The sequence below is a fragment of the Ochlerotatus camptorhynchus genome, unplaced genomic scaffold (genome assembly GCF_037179485.1).
Source record: "Ochlerotatus camptorhynchus isolate MF236.1 unplaced genomic scaffold, CSIRO-AGI_Acam_v1.1 ptg000466l, whole genome shotgun sequence".
Classification (NCBI taxonomy): domain Eukaryota; kingdom Metazoa; phylum Arthropoda; class Insecta; order Diptera; family Culicidae; genus Ochlerotatus; species Ochlerotatus camptorhynchus.
In genome coordinates this window covers 824,600-844,515 of record NW_027040952.1, presented here as the reverse complement: position 1 = coordinate 844,515, position 19,916 = coordinate 824,600, and the positions used below count along the sequence as shown (strand labels likewise).

The following is a 19,916-nucleotide window of genomic DNA, read 5'->3' as shown; positions in this document are numbered from 1 at the left end:
ATAATATTTATATGTAGACTGTGTGACTGATTCCAATAGATTTATTGAAAGGAATGTTCGGATATTGCAGTTATTGAAGAATTCACCTTGGAACGCTTGCAAACTCTATTGGGACTATTGGAATTTTGTACTTAAAAGTGAATCGAAACTGCCATTGAACATTACAGCTTCTCTATATCACATCAAGGCTAACAAGCTCCTGCAAAGGTTTATCATCAACAAAATTTGGATATTTGCAATGTTTTCTTCGTTTGATTATTTTTTTATGTCGGTCTTATTGCTAGCCTAAAAGCACTTGTTTGTATTATGTATTGGAATATGATGCCAACAGCATGAATAACACAAATTGAATTCAAAACCGCTTGCAACGGATTCCGATCCATAGCGATCTATGATGATACTCAACATTCAACACCAGAATTAAGTGATTTTGGTAAAGCTTTTCTTCTGAATGCAGTTAAACTGACGAGCATTTAAAAGTTCAACGAAGCTGGTAGCGGCCCGTGGTATGTGATCTTGGCTTCCATCCATTTGGTGTGAATCAAACGTTCCAACGGAGTCGATACCATGTCGTTTTGCTTCCGTTCGCCTTCTTCCTGACCGTCGTCGGCGCCTTCCTCCTGCTGGCGGTTGTCCACCGTCATCGCAAGGTAGCATCCGGCAAGGGTGTAGTAGTGCAGCTCGAATCGTTTTTCAGCATGATAGTTCCTCAGCAGTTCTCGGTTTGAATTGAACAGTACTCCAAAGTGACCGCAGCAGCAGCTGACCCAGACGGGCGTGGCCGGTGTTTTCAGACGGGAGCCAGGCTGACGGGATGCCGACCGCATTGCTTCATTTTCGCCTTCCCACACCAGCAAACCGATGGACCCTCGGCCGAGGATGCCGAATTGGGGTAGAGCCTGTAAAGATGAGTGGTTGTGTTTAACTTTCAGTGAGGTTAAGATCAAATTTTCGCAATTGAGGAAATGGCTCTAATGTTGGCCTATGGATCTAAGATTGAGCCTATCGCTAAAAATCTACTGTTTATCAATTTTGTCTAGATGAACGCGTCATTGAGGCGGTACTAATAGATATTTTTGGTCGCTATTGAAATTTTAGTCGATTGCGGAATTTAGGCCAGCATTACATCCGTTTCCCCTACTAGGCACAATTCGCATAGGAAATATTCATCGGAAGCTGTGTGTAGTGGTTTTACAATGCGAATTGGATTTTGTGCCTCTTATGAGTCGTCATCGTGTCAACTGGCAGCAGCATCAGCGCTGTGTGGACACAGCAATCGACTATCCGACGTCCTACCGGAGTCGTTCAAAGAAGTCGATCAGTTTCTGCAAACCATCGAAGAGGCGATATCCCGTGCCAGGGAGCAACACGTACCAGCATCCAGACAGGTGAGTCATACTCTGAATCTTGACAGCCCAGCCAAAGATCTTATCAGGCTCCGTAACACCATTCATAGGCAGTTCGAACGTTCTGGACTGCCCCACTTGAAGACCAAAGTCAATATGCTAACCAAAATTATCCACGCCAGGATGGAGGAACTCAGAAATAACGATTTTGCCAACAAGATTCGCTCTCTCCCAGATTGTGCAAAGCTATTTTGAAAGATGACCAAAAATTTTTATAAATAAGTCCCTATACTTTCCTCCGTTGACCAGAACTCGGACCATGCCTACTCATAACGCCAGTTGAAAAGGCCAATGCTCTTGATCAACATTTTGTGATTTCACATAAGCTTGGCCAAGGCAATTACTAGAGTCGCTGACACCCCCGTAGTAGTGCATGATGATAGTAGAATATCGGTTGATGAGGTGATAGCAGCTATTAGAAGCACTAAAAACATGAAGGCCGCGGGTATGGATGGTGTAGTCAACCTCGAGTTGAAAAACTTGAGTATTGACTTCTTTAACCATCTTACCCTTATCTTCAACAAATGTTTGGAGCTTGCCTACTTCCCTGCAGGCTTGAAGTTAGCCAAAGTGATTCCAATACACAAGCCTGGCAACGATCCTACCAGTTCCAAAAGCTATCGCCCCATCAGCCTCTTGCCCTCCATATCGAAGCTATTCGAAAAGTTTATACTCAGCCACCTGCTGGTGTTTTCAAATGATAATAACATCTTTCTAATAGAGCAATTCGGGTTTAGGAAAGGCCACTCTACCATCCACTAGCTCGCACGGGTTACCAACATCTTTAAACGGAATAAATCCGTTTCCAATACATCTGCCATGGCATTGTTGGATGTCGAGATGGCGTTCAACAATGTCTGGCATGATGGCCTAGTGTACAAAGCTGCATCGATACAACTTTCCGATCTACCTCGTGAAGATCATCAAAAACTTCTTGTCGGGCAGATCATTCCAGGTCTACTTGAACAATGTCCCCTCTGATACCTTCAACGTTGAAGCAGGGGTCCCTCAGGGTAGCCTGCTTTGGCCTATCTTATTCAACATTTTCACGTCAGACGTTCCTCCCCTGCCTGGTGGTGGTATCCTGTCAATGTTCGCAAATGACACCTACATCATCTATAAGGGTCGAGTGATCCGTGCTCTGGCGAGTAAACTACAATCAGGCTTGGATGTTCTGTCCGACTATTCCAAAAGCTGAAAGATTTGTATCAATGCAGTTAAAACACAAACCATTCTGTTTGCACACTCGAATTCACCTTGGCTTGTTCCACCTGCTAAGATCAAGGTCCATTGAATGGTCGAGTGAAGTAGTCTACCTTGGTTTCACCCTCGATAGAAAATTGCTATTCCGATCCCATGTGGACAAGACAAGTGTAACATCTTGATCAGGTCGCTCTATTCTCTGATAAACAGGAAGTCCCCCCTGTCCCTCAAAACAAACTTGCTGTCCACAAACAGATCATTCTGCCGGCTATTGAGTATGGTATGCCAATCGGGGAGAGTTGTGCTTAGTACCACCACCTAAAGCTTTAGAGGATCCAAAACTAGATCCTCAGAATGATCCTTAACAGTCCACAACGAACTCGTAATTCTGAGATTCACCATCTGGCTGGTCTTCAAACACTCGAGGAGCGAAAGACGTCCACGCTGGAAAGATTCAGTTTGCCCAGACCATTCGTGATTTGGCAACCTAGTTTAAGTACTTAGGTAGGTTCCTGTGCTCAAGTAGGTAGATAATCAAATGTTTAAATTCAAACTAAAACAATCCCTTAAAAGGGTATCCTGTAAATTAGCGCTAAACGCAATCATCACATTAGATTAACCAATTAACTAGAACAAAGATGAAGAACCAAAGACTAACCAATTGAAATATTTAAACAAAATGTTGAAACATAAAAAAAAAACCAGCAAATAAACGTAAATTTTACCTACTACTTACGAGCGCTTCTTTGTTTTGAGAACAATGAGCGTAAATATTCATACAATGCGCTCTAATAGGATTTATGTTGTAGCTAATGATCTAACGCATTGGAACAAACCTAATATTGCTTTGTGCACGGTGAAATCATTGATATTATTGATCTTTTCTAATCGATAGAACGGAAATGGGCAATTACGACAAAGTAGCGCTCTACCCTATGCATTTAATTTTTTTTTTCATTTTGTTTCTCTCTAATAATTCACAAATTTACGAATGTAAACAAAATTCCGGGCCGTAGTTCGAAAATGTGTTTTTAGTCATAATCTAGCCTTTCTGTACAGCACGTTGTACGAGAATGGCATAAACGTTCTGTTTTTACGGAAAATATCGATAATTACTTTTACCCTAGACATATTCCAAAACTGTCACAACTTTCATCCTATACAAGGTTACAAAATCACGTATTTACTCTTGGACACATATTGGAATACACACATTGTTTGTGCAAACGTCCACTTCCTGTGTTCCTACCCTACCAGCTGTGAGTTGTATTGTATCCCTATACACTATCAATAAATAGAGTAGTATCTCGAATACCTCCGCCATGGTAGGACGGTCAAGAAAACTGTGTCTTTTATTCATACACAGAAAAACAAAACTACCCACCGGTTGGGTTTTTTAAACTCAAATTTGAGTTATTTGACCTCTGCCCGTTTCATTTCCTCTCGCTATTGTTGTCAAAAATAGAACGAAAGATTCGACTCAACCGTCTAGTTCCGTACGAGAAGCCAAAATTGAGTAATATGCGATATACCCAAATTTGAGTTAATTGAACTTAATTTTGGGTAGAAAAAATTGAAAATAACTTAGCGATGGGTATTTTTTTTTGCCGTGCTTAAATGCAAACTACTTTGAGCCGGTTTACCCAAATTTGGCTTATCGTACGGAACATGGGAGATGAGTGAAAAGAGCTTAATTTTGGGTTGTTTTGAATTTCTGTGTACATCCGTAAACACAACGTAGGAAAAGTTCTGCCCGTGCGCGATCACACATATATATAATTGTCCATTGTGGCGCCATTGTGTGTCGCCAATTTGAAGTCACATTTTATGGAGTTCAGGTTTTAGTTTATCGCATGGAAAATACATAAAAGTTTGCCAAATAGCTCCAATAGCATCTTAGATACATTACTATGAACAGAACTCAGACTTGTTTTGATGGTACGCCTCCTAAACCCGCACTTCCATATATACTTACGTAGTGATCCTCGTCTCCTACATATACAACGCCATTGTGCAAGTACGGCGTGGCACGGCCTGTCAGCATCAAAGTGACTATATTTAGTGATCCTTCTTCATACGGACCCATTAAATGTGCTCCCTTTGGTGCGTCTAAGTCGTTCCGAAGATTCTCCATGCCACGCGTCACAACGCCGCTGTACAGTAGTAGTAGCGCTCCGGGTCCTGGATTCTCGGTGAACTGTGAAAATGGACGATTGGATTATGTTAGACAGAACTGGTTGGGAATGGAACTTGATCGACAGCTCACATAGGGTAGGTACCGCTTTGCAAAAATCTGCATCTCATCCAGCGTGGTGAACTCGAAGAAATACAACTTTTCCGTAACGTTATCTTGGAAGTACACGTGGCTGTGCGAAATGTGCGATGCTTCACCCGGCAGTGCGATAATCGCCTTGGTTTTTTCACCAATATTCCATAGGATATCCGAGATCGCTAGATATAGCGCTTGTGCCGCTTCGGCCTCGGTGGGCTTCAGCAGTTCTTCTAGTGGCACAGACTTATCTCTAGGCTTAACGTCGAATATGAAATGTTTAATGATGAATGCCTGTAGCACCGATTGCATACCCCGGGTGGCATTGCGCGGCGTCCTCAGTCCGTAAGGATACTCCTGAAAGGACAAGGAAAAATGTGGCATAGGAATACTGTTATACTTGTGTTCACTGAGCCAGCACAGCAATTGTTGCCGGATGACGTACTCCGTTTATGGTACCGAAGTTGATTCCGGTGCGGGTCCATTCGCCTCGGGGAGGACTGGCGGCTGAACCGAATACTGTTTGTCGCAGCTCCTGGAATGAGAGTGGTAAGAGGAATTTTACAATCATGCTCACATTTTAGTGGTAATATAAAAAATAAGTTATGAACTAGGAACCATTAGATATAGAAAATTGGTATCATCAGAAAAATTGCTTGACATAAATTGTTCTACAAATTTGTCGCCTATCATGACGGTCTTTGGATATGTTGAATTCTTAAGCAAAGGAATAACCCCAATGTCACTGACTTAATTATTTGACATTGGCCTGCACTTTGTAACGCAAAGTTTTACAACAATGCATTTGAAGCCATTTTGCTGAAGAAACCATTTTTAATCGCTAAGGGAGCGTTGATTAATTATCTCTCACAAAATTCACCAAAAATTCCCCCATCTGTCATATATTGTAACAATACGCGTAGACGCGTTTTTAATTCGTTCCCGGCCACGTGCGTTTGATATATTTTTTTGTCGACGCTTCGCTTTTTTGTTTGTGTACTGTTTGTTTTGAATATGAGTTGTGAAATTTGCTCGCTCGATTCTACCGTTGATACGGTAATATGGACCTGCGTCGGATGTCCGCGAACGTTTCATGCAGCCTGCGTGGGAGTAGGTGTCCTGCGCGGTTCTATTAGAAAAAGGGATAAGAAAATTGATCCGCAGTCATATGTGCTGACTTGCTGTATCTCATGCCAAACGCTCGCTGCGTTAAATTTTAACATAAAATCGCTGACGAAGCAACAGACGCTATTGGCCAACATCACTGGCAATTGTTGTCCATCGTTCAACTCAGCAAAACAATATGGAAGTTGAGTATGAAGCCATATCCGATCAAAGTTTTGATATCAACATCAAACTGAAATCATAATTTGATTCCAGTTTACGCACTTGACAAATTTGATACCTAATTTTGCTTTCATTTTGCTGTACATTTGCTCTTCAAAAATATATTGTTGCGGGTTTGTTTTCATTGCCTTAGCAATACCTCAAATTGAATACTTGTTTTGCTATCAACAGGGAAAATGGATATCACATTTAGTTTTCAGTTTGCTCTCACTGATAGCAGAAATAGTTTTCAATGTGATGTCACAGGAAGATTTGTTTGCTCTCAATTGTGATATTTTAACCGTTAAAACGACCAAAACGACAGCAACCTGAGTAATCATTATCAGCGAAATTTAGATTTCAATTTGATCTCAGACTTTGCTCGGGTTGATCGCCTCGAGGGCCAGCTCAGTGAAATAAAAAAAAAAGAGCTTATGGGCACTAGAAGCACTGGTTCTTCTGGCAACCTAATGGCCATAAAGAACCTATTTGATATAGCGATGCAAGCGTCTAAAGAGACTATATCTACGTCATAGCAAACAATGACGTCGGATATGTCTGATGACTTGAAATGTTTGAATGAAGAAATCAAGCAATCTCAAGCCTCATGATGGACATGAATTCTAGTGCGCCAATGCACAGCAATCCAGTTGAATATTCTTGATGAATTGAAGTCCATTTCTGCTAATATAGCACATATTCATACCGCACCAATCATAAACTCAAATTATACCGATGACTCAGGATGGCGACTTCTGGGTAACAAACGAATATGGAAAGCGGACTGGGCGGACTATGATGCTCGGAAGTTGCATGGCTTGAATCAGCAAAAAAAGGCTGTTAAGACTAAAAAGCGGAAGAAGCAACGAAAAGCAGACGCACATTTCAATCATAGTCACAGTCGTAATCAAAATCATCAAAATCACAATAATTACACAAATCAGCACAATATCATCAACTACAGAATGGATCATCACCAGACAGAATACATCAACAGACAGAATGAAAACAACTGTCTTCCTTATGATAGAGACCTCTTGCGGCAGCGAAAGATCGGTTTTCAAGGCCACCGAATAATTACCGACCAACGATCAAATTTCAAAGGGGTGAAATATTAAACCCCTTCCCGGTGAGTGATGTTTTCCCGCGCCCAGCTCAAGCGCACCCGCCCAACAGGTTGACTCCAGGATGTTCAGCTGCATTGTGCGAGGCGTGTTCTCGCAAGCGTTCGGGTTTTCTGCAGAACTGACGCACCACTTGGAGCAAGACAACATTATCGTGGATCCCAACGAACGCCAGGAATTGACAACTTCTCCGCGTGAGAGGGAGGTAATTAGTTTTAATAATTTAAATTTGTCGATCGATAGATTTTCTACAGTAAAAACGACAGACCTGCCTGAAGTCAATAATAGCAAGAGAAAGTGCGATAGCAAAGGAATTGTAATTTATTGTCAAAATTTCAACAGGATGAAAAGCGCGATAAAGGTCAATGAAATGTATAAGCAGGTAGCCGCTTTTAGTTATCCTATCATTTTAGGCACCGAAACAGGTTGAGATGCCAGCTTAAATAGTAGAGAAGTTTTCGGAGATCGATTTAATGTGTTTAGGGATGACCGCGACAAAACGTTATCCAACAAAAAGTCTAGTGGAGGTGTATTAATAGCAGTGTGTACCGACTATGAATCGGAAAAGATTGAATCAAGCAAGTGTAAGGAGTTTGATCATGTTTGGGTCAAATGTTTTATTGGAAATCAAATTCATATCTTTGCGACAGTGTATTTTCCTCCTGAAAGTGCCAAAAAAGAATCATATGAATTGTTTTTTAGTATTGCTGATTTCTAAATGTGAGCCTGAAGCAAATGTTCATATTTACGGTGACTTTAATCAACGAGCAGTAAATTTCATTGTTGACGACGAAAATGAATCTGATTTGAAACCGATTGTTGGAGACAACGAAACGCTCCATTCTTTATTTGACAAAAGCGCAGAGATTGAACTTTATCAAGTCAATCATGTCAGAAATCATAACAATGGTTATTTAAATTTATTATTTACTCCTGCACCTCTATGTAAAAATGAAATATTTCATACTGCAATAGAATTCTCTGTATTTATACACGATAACACCACAATGTTGGATGGCGATTTGTTGGAAACCTATTTTGACCTAAGACATGCAAACTATGAGCTTATCAAGAATAATTTAAATTCTATTGACTGGCAAAGTTTGATTAGAAGTTCGGGCCCAGAGTAGGCTGTAGATATGTTCTATGAAATTGTATACGATATATTAAGGGGAAGCTCACCGGCCCAAAAATAAAAAAATATTTTCGGTACGTTTTTATTTTTCTAAAAATATTGGGAAAAATTATCAAAAATCCAAGAAAATCAGTTTCTTCCTTAGATTTTTGTCAAAAATTACATGCAAAAAATGTTTTTCTATCCCATCATGAAAAAAAATTGGACTCTCAGAAAAACCGAAAAGTTGATGTTTTGTGGTTTTTTGAGTCCAACTTTATGCCATAATGACTTATAAAACATGTTTTTGCACGTGAATTTTTTTTAAAAAATTAGAAAAAATGTGATTTTTTTAGATTTTTGATACTTTTTTTCAATATTTTTAGAAAAATCAAAACGTAATTATTTTTTTTAGCGGCGAACTTCCCCTTAAAGATGACAGTACCGAAAGAGCTAAGGAAAAAATCAAAGACATCTTAGATTCCAGCATGGTACAATAGGCAAATGAATAATTTCAAAAATAGAAAAAAGGCTCATAAAGCCTATAAAAGAGAACAAAATAATAGTAACCTCACAATTTATTTGAACATATGCGATGAAATAAAAAAAAATGCATACGAACGGTATAACACTCAGGTTGAAGACAAAACTAAATCAGACCCAAAATCATTTTTTAACTTTGTTAGAGACAAACAGAAGTCAAATAATTATCCTTCGAAAATTTACCTAGACAACAAATTGGACTAGCGAGATCAGTAACTTATTTGCTGAGTTTTTTCAGGATATTTACACAAGTCATGATAACCAAGACCGGGATTAATAATGTTACCCTCAACGAAATCTTACATTCTCTAAATACATTGGATGCAGCAAAGAGTGCAAGACCAGGTGGATTGCCACCAGTATTCTTGAAATTAGTATCGCAGGAGATAGTAAAGCCATTGTTTTGGCTGTTTAACTCTTCTCTCGAATCCTGTTTTCTACCAATTTGGAAGGAATCGTATTTGGTTCCAATTTTCAAAAGTGGTAAAAATCAAACGCAAAAAATTACCGTGGAGTTGCTGTATTGTCCTGCATTCTTAAACTTTTTAAATCTATAATAAATCAAAGTGTTTTTGTACAAGTTAAACATTTAACTACACAATCAAAGTGTTTTATGTTACTTCATACGCGAAGTTAGCGATTTTCAGAGTTGGTTGGAAATGCTAACATGAAGCTTTAGTGTGATAATTTATTAGCTAGAGAATGATCTTTAGAAGAGAGTAGGTGGATAGTTCCGTTAGAGTACGGCAGTATGAACATTGAATAGAAGTTGAAAATGAGCGAAGGGCCATTAATGCGACAGTTTTTAAAGTTAGACGCACATCTTTTGCCTAACCCGTACGATGTACGCGGAGACTTGAAGTATGTCTCCAACTCTACAGGCAAAAAATGTGCTTCCTTCTTTTGCTCATAAACTGACTGCGGCTGTGGAATAGTTCTAGCGACGTTTTTCATCACTACCTAAAGCCCCACGTTGCGAGAGCATTTCCAGTCGATGGTGTGTTATAATGCAATTCTTCTTTACCCAACTATTGTGTTGGTCAAGTTGGTCATGACCAGTTAGATTTGAAGGAGATTTGTCGTCAGAAGTCAATGTAACATCTGGTGTGCCACAAGGTTCCCATCTTGGACCATTACTGTTTATTCTATTTGTTAATGATGTAGAGCACATATTGAATATTCTGAATGTATCAATATATGCAGACGACATGAAACTTTTCCTGTAAATTCGTCAAACGTCTGATCTTGTAGTATTTCAACAAGAAATTGATAACTTTTACACTTGGTGCTCAAAAAGTTTATTAAAGCTTAATGTGAAGAAATGTAATTCCATTTCATTTACAAGAAAGAAAATTATTAGACAAGAACATGTAACAATAGGACAAAACAGAGTTGAAAGGTGCAATCAAGTTAGAGATTTAGGTGTTATACTAGATTCAAAATTAAGCTTTGTTGAACATTATAATAACATTATCTACAAGGCAAGCAACATGCTAGGGTTTATTAAAAGGTTTAGCTTTCATTTCAATGATCCATACACAATCAAAACATTATATGTTGCATATGTTAGGCCCCTCCTTGAATACTTTAGTATTGTCTGGGCTCCATATCAAGATACTCATATAAACCGCATTGAATCAGTTCAAAAACAGTTTTTATTATTTGCTCTAAGAAAGCTAGGCTGGACGAGTTTATCCTTACCATCTTATGAGTCTCGATGCATGTTGATCAATTTGGATGCACTTGAAAAGCGAAAGCAGTTTGCAATGATAGCTGTTATAAACGATGTTGTAGCACAAAGAGTGAATGCCACAGGGATTTTAGAAAATCTAAATTTTTATGCTCCCACTCGTTCCCTAAAAAACAGAAACGCGCCTTTAAATATGTGATGATGTCTTGTTACAATGAACATTATAAAATAATTGATTTGACAATGAACAAAAATGCTCTTAAAAAACGTTTCTTTTCGAGGTTAGTCAAAGTTGGTTAATTAAAATAGATGTTAAGGGTTTTTTTTTGTTTTTTTTTTTAGCTGCGTGACAGCTTAGTTTTCAAGACTTGACCCATTTGAACAAATTTTGCTTCTATCTTTGACAATACAGCAGAAGGACTAGCCTATGTTGGCCGCTTGAACACTGGATTCCGTATATATTGTTTCAAGATAGTTATAGAAAAAATGCTGTGACGTGTGCGCGTAGATACATCCGCGTAGTAAACCGATTGAATAAGTAAATCCGTTTCGAACGAAATATCTAAATTATGTAAGTTACGAAAACCGCGCGAATTCCGGAAGCCGTGATTGCATGCGGAATTTGTTTATAAAAGTATGTCAAGTCCTTTTTAAAATTGCAGGGGGTGGAGTCATACGGCAAAGTGTTACAAGCCTTTTGTTAAGTATAAGAAAAGTACGTTATGTAGGGGTGGATAGTATATAATAGCAATCTGTTGCATTACCTAACAGCCACTGCTTTCTGCTCGCTTTTGTCTTGACCTGGACCCAGGTCAGATTCCTATCGACTTGCTTTATTTCTTTGTTGAGGCTCTGCCGCCCCTGGGTCTGCCTCTGCTGCGATGTCCTGCCGTATTTGAATCCAGCGCTTGCTTTCAGATTTCGTTTCCGCCTTGTCGAAGTGTGGGACCACCTCCACTTTCGCTCTCGAATTTCTATTGCTATCGGCTTCAGATGACATCGAGGATGGAGCTCGGCATTCAAGATCCAGCTGTGAGGCCTTCAGGCACGAATTATATACCGCAGGCATCGGTTGATGAAGACCTGCACCTTCTGAGTGTTCTCCGCTGATACACACCACGTCTCGCTGGCGTATAACAAAACAGATTTCACGTTCGAGTTGAAAATTTGGACTTATCTGGTTTGATCTCCATACGTTTCGTAAACTCGCAAAGGCAGCCCTAGCCTTCTTGATTCGTGCACCTATGTCGCTCTTGGTCCCGCCGTCCGACGCTATTTGGCTGCCAAGATATTGGAAACTATCGACCTTCTCCACTGTTTGCCCCGTAAAGTTAGAAGGGTTGCCCTTGTTGACATCCAACGATTTGGTATTGTTGACGTTGATGGAGAAACCCGCCGCAGAGGAGTGTTCGCCTAGGTCATTGAGTTTACTCTATATATCAAAGCGCCATTGTACTAGTAGAGCAACATCATCAGCCAAATCGAAGTCGTTGAGATGCTCCATGCTGATAGGCTGCCAAAGAAGTCCACGGTTCGGTACACGGTCAATTGCACCCACCACGATCTCGTCGATTACGATGAGGAACAGTAGCGGTGATAGTAAACATCCTTGTCTCACACCAGCGACTACCCGGATAGGGTCAGACAAGGCTCCGTTATGCAGAACTCTGCACGTGAAAGCCTGCTACCAACAATCAATACGAAACTAACGATTTTAAATTGGCTCACCACTTTAGTAGCCTATTGGTCCCAAGCAAACGATTAACGTACCCTATTCTAGTTGAAATTCTATTACTACACTATGTTTGTTTTGATTCGCTATGAAAGTTTGACAGATAACATCAGGGGTGTGTGGATTCATGCAGAACATGCAGGGGTGAGTGAAATAGCTTGGGACTGCTTGGGACCGTTGTTCTGGTACTGAGTGAGCCAAAAATAATAATGATTTTCTTCGGGACCCAGTAGTCTTAGAGTTACCTCTATGCTGCTACTGCGCTTCGATGAGGTTGACGATTTTATCCGGGACTCCCTTGCATCTCAGGGCGCCCCACAGATTCTCGTGATTGAGTCGGTCGAAATCATTTTCGTAGTCAATGAATACCAAATAAAGGGACTCTTGGAATTCATTGACCTGCTCCAGGATGATACGGAGCGTGACAATATGGTCCACACAAGATCATTAGAATCCTGCCTGCTACCGCCAGAGAGTCGCGTCGATCTTCTCCTGTATCCGATTCAGGATAACTGTGCACAGAACTTTGAGAACAATACACAGCAACATGATGCCTCGCCAATTGTCGCACACAGTCAGATCCCCCTTCTTTGGGACCTTCACTAAGACGCCCTGCATCCAGTCGGCTGGAAAAGTCGCGGTGTCCCGGTTGATGCAACATTTGAGCGGATAGCATGGAGTCAGCTTTGAGCATCTCTGCTGATATGCGATCGACCCCTGGAACCTTGTTGGATTTCATGCAAGGATACTGCAGTTTTCTTATTTTCCAAAAGCTTAGAATATCTCCACCTACAACGTTGTTAGGTTAGCAGTGCCGGTGGTGTAGTGGTAAACGTGATTGCCTCTCACCCCAGCAGGCCTGGGTTCAATCCCAGTCGGCGCCGCCGGGATGTTCTGAGGCATACCATCTCTGATCACGTCTTCCTTCGCAAGGGAAGTAAAGCCGTTGGTTCCCGGTTCATGAGCTGATGGGTCGATAGGTAGAGCTGCCTCCCTGGCGTCGGTGGCATTGGTGCTCAGCACGGAAAACAAGATCGACGGAAAACAAATCATTTGTATTGAGAGGTAATTGTTTTGCATCATGCTTGCTATAAAATAAAATGCTTGATATAGTTTTGGAGAAAAAAAAAATAAGGGAAACGAAATGTTTGCCCATTTGTGTATTTTTGACTCATTTCCAAATTTTATTTATTTATGAGAATGAGAAGAAATGACAGTTCTGGATGTGTTACTCAATTTAGAGTAGATCTGGTTTTAATTAAATTGACTGGTTTTTAACTCAATTTTTAGTAGCCATGAACGAGCGTGTGTTCAAGATGCATTTTACCGAAAAGATGTTACGGAATTTTCATCGGCGTGACATAAATTTATTCGGCGGCGTGAGCTATTTTACTGTGGCGGCGCGCCGGCTAAATTTCATTGGCAGCGGCGGCGTGGCGCAGCGGCGCACAGGTCTACTTGCAAACCCAAATAAATCTATCTGCGTAAAAAAAAAATAAAATAAGAGTGATTTGCGGCAAAACCCGCCAGTATCACACCCAACGTCAGTGCCTATACGTAAGCGTACTACGACGCGACTCTCAATTAAAGGAGTAACAAGTGTGATATTATCACTGCTAGACTAGATCTTTGGTTCTCTCATACAGTGGTTTATCAGAGAGGGGAAGCTTAGTAATCCCCATTGCCTGCCCATGACGCCATTCTATCGCGGCATGAGCCAACAACGCCGACCACAAACGTACCGTCTCCAACACTCCACTATACAGCATGAAATTAAGCCCGCCCACCAACAGCAAGGTGCAAAAACTAGCCAAGGGGAGGGAATAGATGTTAAGAGTTTTTTTGTAATTAAAACTGGTCTACATTTGATTGACGACGAATAAATAAATAAATAAAAGAAGTCACGCTATCCCAAACCTCCCATTTCAATTCTTTCGAAGAATACAACTGAATTTTATTGAATAATTTTTCGCATTGGGAGCATTGGTGCTCAGCACCTAAGAGGAAGAGGAGACATCACCTTTATCACCTCTATCTCTATCTATCTCGATCTCTATCTTCTGCACTTCAAATCGGCCAATCAGGAGCTGGTTCGCGTTTGACAGAAAAGTGGTTCGTTTTCGCCCCTGAATTGTCTTCTTTCCCTCTTAGCTCAGCACGGAAAACAAGATTGATGGAAACAAAATCAAGGAAAAAAAATTAAATAAAAAACAAAGTGTTTTGTTTCTTCATACGTGATGTTTACAATTTTCAGACTTGGGAGGAAATGCTATACTAATATCATCATGAAGATTTAGTGCGATAATTTATAAGCTAGAGAAAGTTCTGAAGAGGATAGATTAATAGTTCCACTGGAGTACAGCAGTTTGAAGATTGAACAGAAGTTGAAATTGAGCGAAGGGATATTATTACGACAATACTAATCAAATGCGCACTCCTTTACCCACTTCACTTTAATGGTGAGGGGACTTGAGGCATTTTCTCAAATCCACAGGCAAAAGAGTGAGCGTTTGACTTGCTCATATACTGTCTGCGGCTGTGGAATAGTATATCACTACCTAAGGCTCCACGTTAACGAAACCATTTCCATGTTGTGGTTTGTTATTGAGCGATCCCAGACAAATTCGCAATTCCATTAATTTTAATATTTTTTTATTTGGTTGAAAATTTTCAGAAACGTCCCTCATATGAGATAAATGTGTTCACAGATACAGAATCATGGCGCAAATCTTCTGAAATTACTACATATCGTAACTGATTAATTTTTGCAAAAAATTAAAGAAAAAAAATGATGAATTGATGAATAGAAGCTTGTTGTTTATTCCAGTGATGACTTCGAACTTCTTATTGTAATTCAAATGTATAGTTTTCTGAAAAATAAATTATTACTACAAACAGGGTGCCTTCCATTCATTTTAGCTAAACAATGTTTTATGACATTACGGAATGATATGATATTATGACAATATTTTGGTTGTGAAGGAACAAGAAAAATAGCGGCACTGGTGGTGTAAGCGTGATTACTTCTCACCCCAGTCGGCGCCGCCGGGATTTTCTGAGGCATAAAATCTCTGATCACGCGTTCCTTCGAAAGTAAAGCCGTTGGTCCCCGGTCCATGAGTTGATGGGCCGATAAGCAGGGTCCAGATGTGGGAGCTGCTTTCCTGGCGTAGCTAGCATTGGTATTCAATATGGAAAACAAGATCGACGGAAAACAAATCAAGGAAAAAAAAACATCAAGAAAAGATTGTGAAGTTATACAAAATATCATCATAATATCTCATGATCCTACAATTCCATACATGGCTCGCAAAGTTGGAAAATCAAAATCATATGTACACAAAGTGAAGCAGAGGCATGGGATGAAGGCGTACAAAGTGAAAAGGGTGTCCAATCGTAATGATAAGCAAAATTTCACTGCAAAAAGTGGTTCTAAAGAGCTTTTCACCCAGTTTTTGCAAAAAATTCTTGTATCAAAATGGACGACAAAACATACCGCTTCCGGGCTTGGCTTTTTACACTACAATGCAAAGAAATGCCGTTTCCGAGTATTTCCGGACAAATAAGCTTTCGAAATTCTACAAAAAGTATTTGGTTTGGCAGGTCATATGTAGTAGCGGCCGGTAATCCAAAAGTTTCATCTCTACCGGCACTATCAACAAAGATGAGTAGAAGAAAGAATATTTGCTAATGTGGTTGCTACCATTCATCATAATCCACGACACTCCAGCTCTGATTTATCCTGATTTGGCCTCTTGTCACTATGCAAAATAGGTCCTGGAATGGTGCCGAAACACATCGTGGCACAATGATCGGCACGTCATGCTTTACGATGACAAGTATAACCCAAAATATAACAAAAAACGGCATCACTTTTTTGTGTTGACATTTTGCCAATCGTTGCTGAGGTTTACTTCTTTTTTTACTTCAAAGTAAAGGGGAAAGGGATTAACTTTGTCAGTGCCTTTTTCCAGCGCAGTTTTCCCTGATTTTAATAAGACATAGTATTATTAACGAGACTCTCTTTGTCCTTATGCCTTCTGAGGGATGAACCTCTACAGAAAGTCCACACGGCTTTTGAGAGGCGTCCATAGTTTCAGAGAAGTCCAAACGAATTAGTCAGAGTCATCACGCCCCGCAAAATAGGTCAGAATTAACTAGAATCAATTATTAACTTGATTGCCATAAGATCCGGACCGAGAGTCAATTGTATGGGTAAGGAGCATTGCAGTGATAATGTACGGTGTCAACAACAGTTTGAACGATCTTACCATTCTTCAGATGTATCTGCAATCGCAGCTGTTTCTCTCGCAGAACCACCCGGTACAGCTCATTCTATGGACTGAACTAGGATTCGATTGACTGTGGAGGCTGGCGGAGTCAGTGGATCCCGTATTAACGGTTTGCAGTCGTTCTACGCTCTTTAGAAACTGTTCGTATCACCGACGGCAACAGCAACAATAAGAAAGATGCTGCTAACAGAATTGTGAAGGTAACGACACTGGTGATAACAGAGCCAATCTGAATCGCGGTATTGTTAAATAACGCAATCGGAACCGGCAGCAGTTTCAGGGAGATTATTATGCCATTCCGGTATGACCAAGGATACAAAATATGAAGGAACGACAAGTAACATACAAGGAGGAGGTAGTCATCAAACGACTGCAACCAGTATCGAGATCCTGAACCGACATTTATTTGGATAAACCATGGACAAAGTAGGTTGTCCTCTCATCCCTATAAAATGGAGGGGGGGGGGTACCTAACAACGACTGCTGACACTGGGAAACTACTGCAGGTTTATTGCTAACACTACTACCGCCGGTGGGCATTTTAGGTCGAGTCCTTATTGTTTTTCAGGTTGTAGCATTGCCCGTGTAACATGATGATAATTGCAGACAAGACTTCCATTTGCCGGTTGGGTACTTCGTTTCGGCAAACGTCTGCCAGAATGACGCACGATGCAGAAATGTCTCGCGGATGTGCTAAACTTCGAGTGCGTAATGAAGCGGATGACCGGCAACCAGCTCGTTAAATATTATATTGGAATTAAGTTTCACAACTTTTTTTTCCGCATTTGTCTTGAAAATGTAAACACACAATCCCAAAAGTCATAAGTGCAGGGTTACCACCCTCATGGGTTGCTGAGACTGATACCTTGATTGCCACATTTTGGCAAGTTCGGTACAACGCTTGACCTATCTTTCGGCACTGATAAAGTACTCGGCACAGATTGGAGTTGAACACCCCTTGACAATAGGTCAAATACGTGCCAAAAACAGCCAATCCGCCAAACTGTCCAGGACTTCGCCCAATAGAAAGGTACTGGGTTCTGGTTAAGCGGAAACTATTCGAAACAAAGAGGAAAGCAAATGGCATCAATGATTTCAAGAGAAGATGGAGGCACGCCGCCACTAAGGTATCTGAGGATACTGTTCGGAACCTGATGGCGGGTATCCCACAGAAAGTTCGAGAATTTACAGACAAAAGAATTAACATTCAAATAAGCTACACAGCACAAAATAAATTTTATTATTACATCCAAGAGGATACACTTCAATCATGTCGAAAATCTCATGTGATTTTTATGGCCACAAAAATAAACATATGCAGTAAAAGCAGCGTAATGTCACTGTATTAATGATAATTTTGTCCTTTTTGGCAAGTAATATTACACCATATTTGCTATCGTTATAAATCTACTTCACTGAAATAAACAATCGGTGTTGTTGTATTATGTGTAGATTTGTTTCTCGGCATCAATAGTTTACAACATTTATCGTGGACAGGGTGTCTGATGTATCTTATACACCGTATTCGTTTCAAAAATAGTTATTATTATATATGCCAACGTGAAACTTTAAAATAATAAAATAAAACGTTGACAGTTAAACGTATGAGAAGATTAGTTCAATCATAATCATCAGTTAGCTATAGCTTAGACAGTTCACGCTAGTGTTCGTGATAGCCATTTTATTTCAATGAAATCGATCATGAGGCAAAAAAGTTGCACTCGGACCAGATCTAGTTTCTAATTATTTTTCCATAACAGTCGGAGTCGAAGTCGGTACTATTTCTTCGACTCCGACTCCACATCCTTATGCTCAATGCGTCCGATTCCGACTCTGACACGCTGCTAACTCCATATGCTGTACGGTGTGATGCATTGAAAAGATTCTAGGTACTTCACAATTACGTCTGAAAATGTGTCTCTAAGCTGTCCCAAAGTCCGTTGACACCTATTCCAGCATTTTTAAATACGAAGTACCTACCCATGCTATCCCACCCCTACAGCTGTTGAACTGCACACTTACAATGGCTTCATCCATGGTGATTGGCCTACCGCCGACAAGTTTCAGCTTCGACATTTCTTCGCTGTGATTTCTGTTTATTAGCCTTCAACTCACTAAAAATACACCGGCACCATAAATTCACACCGCCAGCCAGTCGACACTTTCCGCTCTGCAAACCTGAGAAACGCTTTCTTCCGTTTTGCTGCGATCGTAAATTTTCCAACCAGACGGTTCTATAGTTCAGGTTGGTTGGAGGCAAGAGTTGTCTTTTTTCATGGCTTTTCTTGTCACCCTTCACCGCACCTCTTAACTAACGGTTATCAATGCTTGAATAAGAGAGTCGAAAATATCTTAAACACGCACCCTGAACCGCATAAACGATCTCTTCTCTTTCAACCTCCGAATGTATGCAAATCGTTACACAAATTTATATCTATCGCATTCGCAATAAACTGCTATCACTAACACGATCCAAATCGGAGAACTTTCTTGTTAATGGGCCTAATATAAATGTTTCACTTGCTGTGGAATCGATGTTTGAAAATACCAAATGAAAAACTTTCACTGTAAACCAACTGTGTATCGCTGACACGATCTCCCAGATATTTGCTGGAAACACGCGAATGCTGCACACGTTGTCTAACTTGAGGCGCGCATCAAATTAAAATACAACACAGAAATAAATGAAACAGGTGAATGAATTGGATTGGGGCTCTAGGCACATTCAACCCCGACGACGGGACGTGCTTTTGGAATGGGGCAGAATATACAAAAACTACGGACACTTGGGAACCGATTGAGCCTTTTTCTTGGAGGGGCGACTTGCGGTTGAATTGAGTTCTTCCGACCGAATGGTGCGAAAATTGGCGTGAAACGAACATTTTATGAGTGTCTGGCGGCGGCGGCGACGACGACGACCTACGAGCAACGATGTCGTGATTTAGGGGGTACCTTCGGCGTGAAATGTGAATCACAGCCGGAACACGGTTGCCCGAAGTTGTGACGAATCGGGATTTATGTGAATGAAAAGAGTTCTTAGCCTACGGAAGTGGTGCCATCAATTTGGAGTCATTGAAAGACAACTCTACGAAGCCGAAGGAGTATAAACAAAATTACATATAGGCTGCTAAAGACATCGATGATGGTAATTCTTCCTTTGCTAAACAAAAATATTCATCGATATTCTTCTTTGGCCACACTGTCATCTTGCAAACCC

The 19,916-nt window shown here is 40.5% G+C and overlaps 1 protein-coding gene across 2 annotated transcripts; it reads right to left on the bottom strand.

Annotated features, from left to right (window-relative positions):
• Nucleotides 1–104: 104 nt before the first annotated feature.
• LOC135712212 (inactive ubiquitin carboxyl-terminal hydrolase MINDY-4B) lies at nucleotides 105–19,532 on the bottom strand. Of its 2 annotated transcripts, none has more exons than XM_065235176.1 (5): nucleotides 18,722–19,532; nucleotides 5,324–5,413; nucleotides 4,876–5,235; nucleotides 4,585–4,806; nucleotides 105–899 (listed from the first exon to the last, which is right to left on the bottom strand). In XM_065235176.1, the coding sequence occupies exons 1-5, from the start codon at nucleotides 18,773–18,775 to the stop codon at nucleotides 474–476; spliced, it is 1,152 nt and encodes a 383-aa protein (XP_065091248.1). In that variant the 5' UTR covers nucleotides 18,776–19,532; the 3' UTR covers nucleotides 105–473. The 2 variants fall into 2 exon arrangements, with proteins under 2 accessions (XP_065091248.1, XP_065091249.1); XM_065235177.1 differs by having other exon boundaries at nucleotides 18,815–19,532.
• Between the last annotated feature and the right edge of the window lie 384 nt (nucleotides 19,533–19,916).

What these genes read in the sequence shown, in the direction of transcription:
- LOC135712212 (XM_065235176.1), bottom strand. Translation starts at nt 18,775, where the DNA reads ATGTCGAAGCTGAAACTTGTCGGCGGTAGGCCAATCACCATGGATGAA. An exon ending in ACTTCGGTACCATAAACGGA is followed by an intron (nt 5,236 to 5,323) that starts GTACGTCATCCG and finishes TTGTCCTTTCAG; the next exon opens with GAGTATCCTTACGGACTGAG. An exon ending in CAAAGCGGTACCTACCCTAT is followed by an intron (nt 4,807 to 4,875) that starts GTGAGCTGTCGA and finishes CCATTTTCACAG; the next exon opens with TTCACCGAGAATCCAGGACC.